Source organism: Wyeomyia smithii, chromosome 2 (genome assembly GCF_029784165.1).
Source record: "Wyeomyia smithii strain HCP4-BCI-WySm-NY-G18 chromosome 2, ASM2978416v1, whole genome shotgun sequence".
NCBI lineage: Eukaryota > Metazoa > Arthropoda > Insecta > Diptera > Culicidae > Wyeomyia > Wyeomyia smithii.
In genome coordinates this window covers 259,214,298-259,227,273 of record NC_073695.1, presented here as the reverse complement: position 1 = coordinate 259,227,273, position 12,976 = coordinate 259,214,298, and the positions used below count along the sequence as shown (strand labels likewise).

At 38.0% G+C, this 12,976-nt stretch overlaps 3 protein-coding genes across 4 annotated transcripts; 1 reads left to right on the top strand and 2 right to left on the bottom strand.

Moving 5' to 3' along the window:
• Window positions 1–205: 205 nt before the first annotated feature.
• LOC129723536 (N-terminal Xaa-Pro-Lys N-methyltransferase 1) lies at window positions 206–1,162 on the bottom strand. Its single transcript, XM_055677812.1, has one exon. It carries the CDS (start codon window positions 991–993, stop codon window positions 220–222), a length of 774 nt encoding a protein of 257 aa, XP_055533787.1. The 5' UTR covers window positions 994–1,162; the 3' UTR covers window positions 206–219.
• A 2,959-nt stretch (window positions 1,163–4,121) lies between these two features.
• Window positions 4,122–7,493, top strand: LOC129721512 (golgin subfamily A member 2). Its single transcript, XM_055674168.1, has 4 exons — window positions 4,122–4,225; window positions 4,488–5,906; window positions 5,966–6,202; window positions 6,264–7,493. The coding sequence occupies exons 1-4, from the start codon at window positions 4,184–4,186 to the stop codon at window positions 7,404–7,406; spliced, it is 2,841 nt and encodes a 946-aa protein (XP_055530143.1). The 5' UTR covers window positions 4,122–4,183; the 3' UTR covers window positions 7,407–7,493.
• Window positions 7,494–8,051: 558 nt separating this feature from the next.
• LOC129725967 (uncharacterized) lies at window positions 8,052–9,022 on the bottom strand. Of its 2 annotated transcripts, XM_055682458.1 has the most exons (5): window positions 8,980–9,022; window positions 8,762–8,917; window positions 8,492–8,702; window positions 8,297–8,428; window positions 8,052–8,240 (listed from the first exon to the last, which is right to left on the bottom strand). In XM_055682458.1, exons 2-5 carry the CDS (start codon window positions 8,812–8,814, stop codon window positions 8,058–8,060), a joined length of 579 nt encoding a protein of 192 aa, XP_055538433.1. In that variant the 5' UTR covers window positions 8,815–8,917; window positions 8,980–9,022; the 3' UTR covers window positions 8,052–8,057. The 2 variants fall into 2 exon arrangements, with proteins under 2 accessions (XP_055538433.1, XP_055538432.1); XM_055682457.1 differs by lacking the exon at window positions 8,980–9,022 and having other exon boundaries at window positions 8,762–8,922.
• Window positions 9,023–12,976: the final 3,954 nt, after the last annotated feature.

The window sequence follows — 12,976 nt, the reverse complement described above, 5'->3', positions numbered from 1 at the left end:
TCAGTTCACATTCCCGTCGTCAGTTGCGTTCTGTTCAACCATTCAGCTATGATCTTTAGTTTTCTGATGTCAATGCCGTTAAGAATAGAATTAAATACGGACAAAAGAGATAATTGTGAACCAGAGCATAAATGAAATAAAGAATTATAAAATTACCAGCAGTGAAAACGAAAGGACTATTTCACAACCAAAAGAACGCCATCAATTATGCAGTAAATTTTAGCTATTTATTATTGGCTTCAAAGCCAGCATGTACACTGGATACAGATCCTTGGGAAAGTCCTTCTGCTTTTGTTCCTTAATTACCCTAAAGCCTCCCTTGTGCAGAAGCTTCTTCATCCAAGGCAACGGTCTTGTAACAGACGAATCCTGTCGATCGGGCTCAACATGCGGTCCGGCGGTGAAGTTCTCCTTTAGCACCATCAGTCCATTCTTCTTCAATCCACGGAGGCAACGGGCAAAAAACTCCACTATATCGTCATCAGTCAAATGTCCCAACACCCACTGTGACCAAATAACATCGTATTTACCCTCTTCGGGAGTAAAATCCTGCAATCCCAAGTTGAAAACCGTGCCAAGCTTCCCGCTTGGAGCTAAGGTGTTTTCCGCTGTTCGACAAAACTGTTCATCCTGCTCGACCAGGTCCACTTTGGCGAACATCGGCATCAGCAAACTTTTACTAACTCGTCCTATACCGGCTCCACAGTCCAGTGCCCACAATTTAGCAGGAGCCGGCTTAAGTTTATATAAATTTCGCAGGAATTGTTCCGATCCGCGCACATCGTTGAATGAGATACTGGCGAAGCCTCCCAACATGCCGTCTACAGTAGGCGAAACGGTGGACCAATATTGCTTAGCATCTTGGTAATATTTTTCATCCCTCGGTGGTCGCTGTTTAGCAGCATCGTCGTTGGTGTTACTTTCGTTGTTATTTGTTTCCTCTGTATTCGGATCTGATGGCACGAGGTCTGGTTCAGTTAAGGGTATATCCATTTTTTATAATACAATATTACACGAATTGTTTAGAAAAATAAACTTGATACAAAACTACAGAGTTTCTTTAGTACGAAATCATTGCGATAAAATCGCGGAAAAATATATTATGTGAAATACATAACAATTCGATTAGTCAGATTGTCATAACGACGACAAGAAACATTTAAAAAAAATATAAGTGAGTGACCAGGTACACGTTAAATCGAATGACATCAGCCTCGAACCAATTTGGTTTTGTATAAATAAAAGTATAAATCTTGCCATTAGCATCGCATCTCAAGACCAGAAAAATATAGGTATTATCATTTACTAAATTAAAATTCTTTTAAAAGTTCTCTTCTACAAGTCTCTTCACGAGAAGAAATAAATGAAAAAGTTGAAAAGTGGTTTTCAAGAAACCATCGAATACTTGTTGAAGTTCTATGGCTGAAAGTGCTTAACTTTAAAGTGACCAGATGAGACAAGCTCGCGTTTCAACAGAATGTACAACTTAGAAATACGTCTACTCACTAAAATGCGATTCGCTACCTTTTGAAAGTAATAATATGCCTTGCCATAATTTGAAAAATAATGTAGATTTCGCGTTGTGTTTGTCAAGAACTAATGATGGTGATATAATTGGCTCCGTAAAACATTGATTTGTATTGTGTCGTGTCAAAAAAATGCTGTGTGATTAAGAAAAACTAATGATGTAATCGAACGAATTTTTCCGCCTCGAACAAAGTTTGGACTGCTGATAAAACACAATTGGGTTGATCGAAATCAATGTTACATATTGGTATCAATTTTGAATAACACTAGCGAAGTGTTCAGTAAAAACATATGTAGCATTGCTTTATTTCTGCACAAAGCACACATTGCTGAAAAAAGTAGGAGGTTGTATCCAAGACACGACCGCATAACTGACGTAGAACTACGCACACTATTAACAAATGCATTGTTGTAGGTGTTTCATTAATGAGTCAAAGTCTACTAATGCTTGCTTTGTGCTGCCTCAACAGTGAGGTAATAAAGACACTGAAAGCATGAGCTGTAAAAGCTGTTTCACATTCTGTAAATTAGACGGCTGCTACAGATTTAAATTGCTACTATCCAGCACAGATTGCTCCCTTGAGATGTCAAAAATTATTAACTTTCAATGACTTGTTTATTTGCCTTGCAAAAGGCATGCTGTTAAAAATTGGATTTGATGATGGCAATCTTTATGCTGCCCCAACAGTGGGGGAATAATGGCAGTCTGGCGAGACACGCTAAGAAGAACCGCGCTGCTCCTGAGACGTGGTGACCAACCACAGCGCAAGTGATTTATTTATTTGAAGGCAGCCACAGGCGCAACCCGCTGTTACTTCTGAGTGCTGTATTTGCTTTTACTGCTGTCAACGTTGTGGACGGTCCATCCAGCTCACCTTCCGACTAATGAATGTAGCTAGTTCTCCCAGAAACACTCTTTTATAGCCGAAGGGTGCTACGTATAGGCCACACCCTTCTGTTCAGTTGTCTAATTCTCTAATATTCTTTAGACGAATTATTCCACAATTCGCATTCGATATTTGTTTCCAGCGAATAAACACCGATGGTGCTTTCACACACGCAACGGTTTTAACCCGTATTTTATTGCGGTTTGTAACATCAAGCGATTTCGTTTGTCGCTGTCGCGTGTTGCATCATGTTGCAACTGAGCAGTTGAGAGACGACGAAATTCTGTTCATGCTGATTGATAAAATCGACTTTGTATCAGTACTACATATTCGAGTTAACTGCCTTTGTGAATGCGTTCTAACAGGGCAGTTTGTTATTCAAAATCGGTTATGTTGATCGCAGCCTTTGTGTTGTCCCAACAGTGGGGATATTAACTAAATAAACTACAACAGAATTTGATTGCTAGGATCCCGCGAAGAATGTTTGCTTGTGTTGATGCTAGGAAATTTTCACCCTTCAATTAATTGTTTATTTGCCTTGAAAAAAGGCATTTTGCTGTTCAAAATCGGTTGCTGATCGCAACCTTTGTGCTGCCCCAACAGTGGACGAGTTGAGATACAACATGATCTTCATGCTGCCCTAACACGGGGGAATAATGGCAGTCTGGCGAGGCACGCTGAGAAGAGCCGCGCTGCTCCTGAGACGTGGTGACCAACCAGAGGGCTAGTGCTGCTGCTGCGGGAGGACGACTGCTGTTGTCGCTGTCTAGAGCTATTATGAGCGGCTTCGGCTGAAACATGCTCTTATATAGGCCAAATAGCATGTTTTCAATTGCAAGGTATATGATTCTGTCAACCGTGCTTGGGAAGCAATCATATAACGACCAATCAGAGGACGTAATTTTTGTTTAAACAAGGCTTGAAAATTATCAATAGTACAACAGTTTGCATAATCAATCAACAATTTTCTACATTTGGGTGGATGCGTGTATAATTCTCCAAACAATTGCTGCAAAAATGAAGGAAATCGGTTTAAAACAAACCGATTAATAAGCATTTAAAAAGGGACATATTTCGTCCCCTTTTCGGTAATAGTTTTCCTATTTACATCCCTATGTGGTAGGCTAAAGAAAAACGTAGTTCTACGTCAAAATGTAGTCATTGTTTTGTAAAAAAATGTAAATTATAAACAACTGTTCACATTTAATTATTTACTATTTCAAAGAATCAATACAAAATTGTACAATGAAAAACAAAAAAACACAATACAAAAAATCGTATTTTTTACATAAATCAGCTCTTCTGTGCGGAAAGGAACTTTTAGGCAAAAGTGACTTATTTACTTATGAGTACCTGCACTGAAGTCATCGTTAAGTAAAATTGGATGCCTTGAATCATCAATATCAATATCAAAATCTGCACACAAATTTTCACCCATAATAGAGTACATATCCGTATTTAATTAAGCTGTTGCGTTGTTTTTACCAATTTTTTACTCATAATAGAGTACATATCCGTATTTAATTAAGCTGTTGCGTTGTTTTTACCAATTTTTATGCTTATTATTTACCAAAGCCAGTGAAAAAAATCAGGTTTACGTAAATTCACGTGTTCGCTAGGTAATATTTTCTCAGAGTGTAGTGTCTTTCCTGGCATAAGCCTTTGCAGCAAATTCGTTTTACGGGTTTTGTTTTTCACGGTCGCTCACCTATTGCGAAACATTCAATTCATGTCTGCTGTCAGTATTCAAAAATATAAAAACAACAAACATGGCAGACAAAGCAGAGAAAATTGCAGCAGCCAGAAAAAAGGTTCGTATTATCACTATTTTACCCCTTTTTCATCATTTCCATATGTCCTAAGAGCAAAGAAAAGTGTACTTGATAAAAAGGAACATCGGTAGATTCGTGTTTTGTGGTTAAATTACTCATATAGAACAAAACAATGTACGATCATACGAGCTGCTTAGAAGCGATAAAATTGACACGTCAGCCTAGTCTACAATGTACATTATGTTTTATGTTGACTATCAAAATATTAATTTTCGCCAATTTTATAACCCTTTTAACATAGCTGAAGCAATATCAGTCGAAACAAAAGCAAGACTCTACCGTCAAAAGTGGAAACAGCTCAGCAAGGGAAACGCCTGTTCCAGTCGCTGCTGTTGCCGGTAACAGCGAACAACAGCTGCCTGCGCCGACAATATCTGTTGAAGATAATCTTAACCAGAACGTTAGTCACACGGTGTCTTCAGTAACACAGCCATCGTCCTATGCGGGAGTGGCTAGTTTTTTCAATAACAATAATGGCCAGCCGGTGCCGGATTTTTTCGCCATGGAACCACAGGTTGCTCATGTGGCTGAACAACCGATGGAAGCTTCGCTGCACAGCATCAATCGAATTTCCGACGAAATCGGCCAGTTGATTGCGAATGCCAGTGCCGACTTGGGGCCGCAGAACACCATTTTAGAGCTGGAATCTGAAAAGGCTGAACTTTCCAGAACGCTTAATGCTCAAAAACTAGAAAACGACGAGCTCCGGTTAAGACTGCGTAACAACCAATCGGCGATAGAAGAACTGAAAAATGAAATCGACAAACTGAAATTGGAGAATTCTACTAAACTGACCAGTGAATTAGGACCAATTCAAGAACAGTTGCGTATGCAGATTCAAGCGGTTGGAGTTCTAGTCGGAGAGAAAGCAGAACTAACAGCAACTGTCAGCAAGTATCAAAGCTTGGTTAGGGAGAAAACAGCCGAAAACGATGAGTTGCAAAACCGGTTAAAAGCTTCTCGAGGAGCTGTGCAAAAATTAGAGAAAGAACTGGAATCGGTTAAACAATCTGGCCATCGGTTCGAAGACCTTGAACGAACTATAAAAAATCAACTTAACGAGTACCAAGAGGAGGCTAGTAAATTTCGCAAGCTGTACGAAGATCTACAAGAAGACTTGGGCGAACTTAAGCAAAAGCTTCAGATTCGGAACCAGGAGTTTCATTCGGTTCAAAAGCAGTTGGAACAAACGCAATCTGAATTGGGACTGGCAAAGCTGCGAGTCGAACAGCTTTCCTCGGATGACGATATGGATTTTAACATGAAGATCGAAGCTCTTAGTCAGCAAAACCTCATAAAGGCTCAGCAAATCAAAGATTTGCAGGAAATTATTAAACAGATCGGTAACGAACGGGATCAAAGCAATCAGCAGTACCAGAATTACGTATTGCACCTTAACAAGGAAGTGTCCAATTTGGCTGACAAAATTCAAGAGTTGACCGATGAAAACAATCGACTTTCCGCCCGAGAAGACAACCTGGTTCGCCACGTAGGCGAGTTAGAACGACAAATTCAGCAGCAGATGATTAAGCAGAAAATTTACGCTTCACAGCAGCAGGAGGAAACGGATGCAGAGCAGCAGCGAACTACGCTGGAATCGGAGCTCAAGCTACTAAGGGAAAAGGTAGCCAACATGGAGATGGAACGAACTGAGCAATCGGTAGGTAGCAATTGTTGAACGAGAACAGATTTCTTTACCTAATATTACACTAATTTCAGAAACAAAATGGTTCCATCGAAAAATTACAATTAGAATATGAAGAAAAACTGAAACTAAGTGAAGAGCAATTGACGCAGCTTAAACTGACAGCGGAACGTCTTCAAATAGATAAACCAGACACGGCAAAATTATTAGTAGAACTGGAAATTGCCAAAGTTGAGGCATCTCGGGCAGTAGCCCAGAATATGGAACTAAAACCCCAACTTGAGGAAATGCAACGAGCGTTTGTGCAAATTGTATGCTCAAGATGCAATAGCATTTCCACTTCATACTTAACTATTTTCCATTATTTTTCAGAGCAATGACAAGCTGGAGCTTACGGACAAATTGCAATCGGAGTTGCATTTAGGAAGGGAAATGAAGGCCACCTACGGACAGCTCGAGATGGAACTCAACTCGATTCGCGACAAGTTGCACTTTAAAGACGAAGAAATGATTCGGTTGGCGCATGAAAACACCGAACTAAGCAAGCAAATCCTCCAGCAAAACCAAGAAATAGACCGATTGCGATATTATGAGTCGCGTGCCAACGATGGTAATCTGCTTCAAACGGAGTTACAGAGGACGCAGGAACAATTGCAGCAGTTGCGCAAAGCAGGGTCGCCTACATCGAAGCAGATGAACGACAGCTGCGATCATGATCACGATCATAATGCTGATCATCATCATCACCATTCTCAACATGACCATGGTCAGCATGATCTCCATCGTGAAATTGAAATACTGAAACAAGAGAAGGAAGAGTTAGTTAAAGTTATAAACTCTTTCCAAAGCAGAGCTAAGCCGAGTCCAAACCATGAGACAAGCATGCAGGTTCCAGCAGACCAGCAGGATGCCATTAGTGATAACGTTTCGACGGTAAGTCTCCCGACCCACGAAGCCATGGAAAAACTGCAGGAACGATTCAAGCGAACTATGCTAGAGGTGGCCGAACTGTCGGATGAAAAACAGCGCCTGGAGCATCTGGTAATGCAACTACAGGGAGAAACCGAAACTATTGGTGAATACATCACACTCTATCAACAGCAGCGAAGGTTGCTTAAGCAGAAAGATATGGAGCGTGATCTACAGTTGGAACAACTGGCTAACGATCGCGAAGTGATGAAACTGAAGCTCAAAGAGCTCAACTACTTGGTGCATCAGTTGGTGCTGGAGAAAGGTGGCAAAAATTGTTCTTCTATCGAAGCGTCTCCAACCGAACAGTACATGCCACAGTCTCCAAAGGTACCGCTAATTGACCTCTCCGTCAGCCCGCAAAGTCATACTTGCTCGGGTCGAATCGAGAATGGAGAGCATCACGAGGCCAAGGTGCAAATCAAACCCACTGAAACCGCCGGTAGAATACTCTCGTTGCTAACCGATATCAAAGAAGCAAACATACCGTACGGTAGCGGTGTACAGCACTGCTCTTGCTGTTCCGGCCGGCTGGAAACGGTCTGAATGAGCAACGGGGGAGCGCAATGCGAATCGAAGCGGGCAAACTTTGGTCTACTTTTTACGTCTAATATAAAATTTGTTTTAAGTGAACCACCCCAGCGACAATTTATTTAGCGAGATGACATACCGGTTATTTTCGTTTACTTTGTAACTGTTTTTTTAACACATTAAGTCTATGCCAGACATCGTTGTAATATATCTTAAATAAAAATAAGTTATTGCACGATTAATCTTAAGACCGGGCTAGAAAACTCTTTTTGTGGTTATGTTCTGGGCCACGTTTATAAGTCAAAGCAATAATGACAATCGCCTGGCAAAATTGAAAAGTCGAAACCGAACTTAAACAGCCTCGTGGAAGGTTGAGGCTGTCCCAATTGATTTAGTTTTTCCGGTAGTGTCTATACACACAGTTGCCAACGGATGAAATATTACCAAGAATTTAAAAATGGTTTCCATGTGAAATAGCACCCTTGACTTTTGAGAGGAAAAAATTATCGATGACTGTTTTCTCACATATATAGAAGAGCTTTAAATGAACTACTAATACTAAAACTGAATAATTTACATAGTTTAAAATAAATAGCTAATTCTTTCAACAAAGTTATAAAATTCATACAGAAACATTAATATAACATATAAATTGTCACCTTTTTATCACGGTTCTGGCTGCTCAAAGGATATGTATATCGGGCCATTACAATTGTCGATTACGAAAGGACCTAAATCGATGTCAAGATCAAGTGGAGGAAGATCCCATATCACTGTGTTTTCAGACCTCGCAGGCAGCTCTTTCGTTGGTTGATTAGATATGGCTGATTCTTCAGCAGAAGGAATTAACTGAAAATAAAAAAAATCGTTCAAAAAGTGGTTAAAGTGAATTCATACAAACTCACCGTGTTATCTTTGTGTACTAGTCCTACTACGTCAGTTTTGTCAGGCGTAGTGCGGTTTCCGATACGGATATCCGTTTTCGGAACATGTTTAGAATTTTCATTGTAGCAAGAACAATAGTGTTTTCTGCAGAACTGTGAAAAAAAAACCGTAAAAAAGCACCGACTTTATATGCCAGAGTTTATATTTCGTCTTACCGAACCAAAACTACCATCGACTGCAGAATCGTCCAGCTCCATCGAGACTTCCTGAAATCGTTTAGCTACCCTCATTTCCTCTAACGTCATACCCGTTATGTACAATTTGTGAAAACGTAAAAATTTCTTTAGGTATCGTTTTTCAAAGAGTAGGATTTCTTCCTCTTTTGTGTGCTTTACCCAAAATTGACAAAAAGTGTTGTTATTTTTGCTGTAAGAAAGCCATTCTTAATTAATAAAAGAGATTTCATGCCTCTGAAGTTCACTTACCGTTTGAAAAGTTTCGACACTGATTCGCGAATTAAATCGTACGTTTTCTGCATATTCGCTAAAATGCTATAATTTGGACGCACTTATTCTCAACTATATTGATTCCGTAATCATAGAAGACGAATATAATTTGGAAGTAACTTCATTAATTGATCACTGAAAGAACCGTTAGATAAATTTTAAGCCACATTGCACAAAAAAAATTTGAATTTATGTACCGTTAACTGGATGTGACATAATATCTAGAAGCATTACAAATGCGAAACGCGTGTGACGAAGCTTCGGCGTTTCACGTTGGTATAATCTAACATCAATGTATTCGGAATTTAGGTATTATATTTGCAATATTAGGCAATCCACGGCGATATAGGAGCGTTAATAGGGGTATTTGTGCTCCCACAGACTGTTATTTTAAAAAAATGCACCAAAAGATCTGAGTACATTATTCGATTCGTTATGACGTCCAGAATCTCTGGTCAAAATTTCAAATCGTCGTACGATACATTTTTGAGTAATACCCTTATGAAGATCGTAAAATACGGAAAGTGATATAAAAACGACGAAATACTCATTGTAAATCAGATTTTTCAAGCATCTTTTCATGAAATAACTTTCAACATATTTTCTAACTGTCACTGGTAACTGGTAACGATACGATAGCAGAGAAATTCATCGGCGAATTATGGTAGAAAATCGCGCAAATAGGGAGAACTCGATTATTCTTCTGATCTACACACTTAAATTTTTTCGCCGGGTCTCGGTAATTTTTGCCGAGAACGGCACCACTGAGTGCTCGGTTAGAAAAAAATGATAGCTGTCACATTTTTTCGAAAATCTCGGTTCAACCTAACTTAAGTTTCGGCACAAAATATTAACGAGCCGAAATATCAGTTAGGTGAACCGAGATTCACGAAAAAATGTGACAGCTGTCATTATTTTTTTAACCGAGCACTCAGTGGTGCCGTTCTCGGCAATAATTTACCGAGACCCGGCAACAAATTTTAAGTGTGTAGATTTCTTCAGTAAATGATTATCATGAAATTATACCAACACGAATTATAAGTGAGGAAATTGATAAAATGCAAATTGATTTTTATTTTAAGTTTTTTGAAGTTTTTCTTTTCAAGCTGAATAGCGCTCTGTTAGCGACCTATCCGAACATAATGTGAACTTTCTACTTCGGTTTAGAAGCTGCTTTGCATGCTACTCGGAGTTAATTCAACAAATGCGAACCCAAAAGTAGGGTTAATTACTTGAAAATTGAGCTGAATAGAATTCTATTCATGATCGTTGGATTGGCTGATTAGTCTATGAATTCTACTTTTATCTGAACTTTTGGTTACTTGGATTTTGAGCAGTTTTAATTCGTGATTCGAAAACCAAAGGATAACGAAAGAAATTTTTTGAAAATCACGTTTTTCTTAGAAAATGCAGCTTTTTCAGATGATGTAAATAACTGATACAGCTAAACAACCCAATTCAGCTTGGACGTCTATCTGCGATTATATTTTGAGCTTAACATTTATAAGTTCTGCGTTATTGAACTTTTGGGATCTTCAAAATAGTAAAAATTAAATAAATACAATGGAGTCCTAAAGTTTTACACGGTGTTCTGATTTTGACGTGGGACACGTCTTTGTTTACTATACTGGGATGCATTCTGTAAAATTGGAAATGAAACGGGCAAATGTTGCGTCAGATTTCAAACGCTAATAACAGCATAACCACATGATGGATAACAATAACCAATATGTTGTTGGATAGATAAAATGTATAACAATTTTGTAATGTGTTAATTATCACTCTAATTTCATTGCTAAGCGGTAAAATTGATAATAATTTCAATAACAAATTTACGCGAATAATGAACCAATTACATGCGAGCATTCCTAGCACAGACGACGTGAATGAACACCATCCGTTCCCTTTTCGAAATAAAAATTGACAGAGTCTCCCCGTCCCAATAGGTCAATTTATTTTTGCTTCCATGAGCTTAGACTAATATGATGTCTCGAAGGTAAAAGTTTTCCTAAAAGTTTGAAACAATACCCATCCTTGAACAATCTCTTAACCTGCGTGTTAGGTACTGTAGAACCTAATAAAAACTGATGTCTTGAAAGAAAACATGCCAGTAAAAGCAACAGTACCAGTGGAGTATAGAACCGCAGGTCTCTCGTCGTCTATGATTGCATTGGTACTCTTCTATTCGTACTGCAGCAGTACTATTCGTATTGCAGTGGTACACTTTTGTTCGTACATTTCTATTCGTATGCAATTGAGGAAAAACTACAATGCTGCTGTTGATGGTGATTGAAAGTTTATTCCATAAATATGATTGCCATGAATTACTCAACAAGAATTGTAAATTTTTGCAACGGATATTTTTTAAATTTTATCTTCGATATTCACTAAATAATCGTGACCGGATAGTATCGAAAGAGTAAATTCCTAAATATATACATTTATAGAAGAGTAAGAACCTGCGAATGCTTGTGATTTTTTAGTTTATTTAGTAAGATTCGTACAGAATCTCTTTTTATATTTCAAAATTGTTAGATGATATATTATTATTCTAAGCTTTACCATAATAAACGTATATTTCCTGTCTTCGTAATACAGCGAATGTGGTTGCAGGCAAATTAAAAAAATTGTCAAGCAAAAAATAAAAATGTAATTGTGGATTTCTACGATTTTTTGCTGGAACTTGGTAGGAATTTTGTTCAAAATATTTTCTTATGTTTTCCAATTGATGAACCTCTGTAAGGGCTTCCATATTATTTTGAAAGTAATATCCATACTATAGATTTGATTTAGTAAGAGTTAAATAAAACAAAACCATTCGTTATGATAACGTAAGCATTATTGGATTTGGTTTTTAAGGATATAGAGATAATTCTGACTTTGACGCATTATGAGAAATTCTTGGTGCTTCTTCAACAAGCACGATATGCTTGTGCCTTGTTAAATACATATTTTTTGCACAAAAAAAAACACTAAAGGCATAATATCGCCAAATATAAATGATATTTCTTCGAGTGTTGTTGAATATATTCCAAAAATTGATTTCCAGGGGAGGCTGAAAATAAACACATTGATTCTGTCTGCAGACTCTGTATATTTTGTAACAAAAAATCCCCTAATTACAGTGTTCAGTCCCACGTCACCATTTCATACAACCCTAGGGCTGTATACCTTGTAGTATTCATGTATCAGCTGAAAGAGTGCAATTTTCTGAGCAAAACGTTATATTTAAAAAACGAAAATGCCTTGAATGACAGTTCTCCCATATACCGTACAAGGGCGAACTGTTATTGAAGACATTTCGAGCTGTTTTTTTATTATTTATTTAAAAATCGAAGGACGATAAACATTTTTCAAAAATCACGTTAAGCTCAGAAAACGCGTATTTTTCAAATAATATATATATAAAGTTGTAATGGCTTTAGGACCCAATTATGATTGCGCATTATTTAGTGAAATTTGTAATTTTTCAAGCAAACATAAAGAGATCTATTGACGTTATTTTTAATCCGGAAGCGCGAATTAAAACTAATAAAAGTGAAAAAAATAAAAGCAACGATGAGTATAATGTCATATGTATGAGTGTTGGGCTCTGTATCAGTAACCAATGATGTTTTTGAGTATACATTTTTATTCTGGTTTCTAGTCAAAAGTATCTCCATGGTTAAATACACTAAAGTCACTTTTTACGCGGGGGATACGTGCCGCGTAAAAAAAATTCCGGAATCCGCGTAAAAAACCGCGTAAATTCCGGAATCCGCGTAAAAAACCGCGTAAATTCCGGAATCCGCGTAAAAAAAACCATCGTTAATTTTGCATTCCGAGTGAAGGGGAACCGAAATCCGGGCAAAAAAAATACCGCGTAAATTCTGGAATCCGCGTAAAAAACGCGTAAATTTCGGAATCCGCGTAAAAACACCGCGTAAATTCCGGAATCCGCGTAAAAAAGCCGCGTGAAAAAAACCCGCCTAAAAAGCGACCTTAGTGTATTTAGAATGATATTAAAAAGTAGCAAGGTCTGAGCTCTACACACTTAGTTTCTTTTACAGAACTCAGCAATCTTTTTAACGAGTTCTCAACAGCTGAGCTATCAGCAATTTATATGCTTGACGAGTGCTCGGTAATTTTTCATTCTCGCTGAAACGTCAAACATAGAAGATAGCTCAGTAAAAATTTACGAATCGTTCATCAAAA

Bases quoted from the DNA above. Each gene is read 5' to 3' on its own strand.
- LOC129725967 (XM_055682458.1), bottom strand. From the start codon at position 8,814: ATGCAGAAAACGTACGATTTAATTCGCGAATCAGTGTCGAAACTTTTC. The intron at 8,429-8,491 runs GTAAGACGAAAT...TTTTTTTCACAG, and splicing joins TCGATGGTAGTTTTGGTTCG to TTCTGCAGAAAACACTATTG. The intron at 8,241-8,296 runs GTGAGTTTGTAT...TTTTATTTTCAG, and splicing joins TAGTACACAAAGATAACACG to TTAATTCCTTCTGCTGAAGA.
- LOC129723536 (XM_055677812.1), bottom strand. From the start codon at position 993: ATGGATATACCCTTAACTGAACCAGACCTCGTGCCATCAGATCCGAAT.
- LOC129721512 (XM_055674168.1), top strand. From the start codon at position 4,184: ATGGCAGACAAAGCAGAGAAAATTGCAGCAGCCAGAAAAAAG. The intron at 4,226-4,487 runs GTTCGTATTATC...CTTTTAACATAG, and splicing joins TTGCAGCAGCCAGAAAAAAG to CTGAAGCAATATCAGTCGAA. The intron at 6,203-6,263 runs GTATGCTCAAGA...ATTATTTTTCAG, and splicing joins AACGAGCGTTTGTGCAAATT to AGCAATGACAAGCTGGAGCT.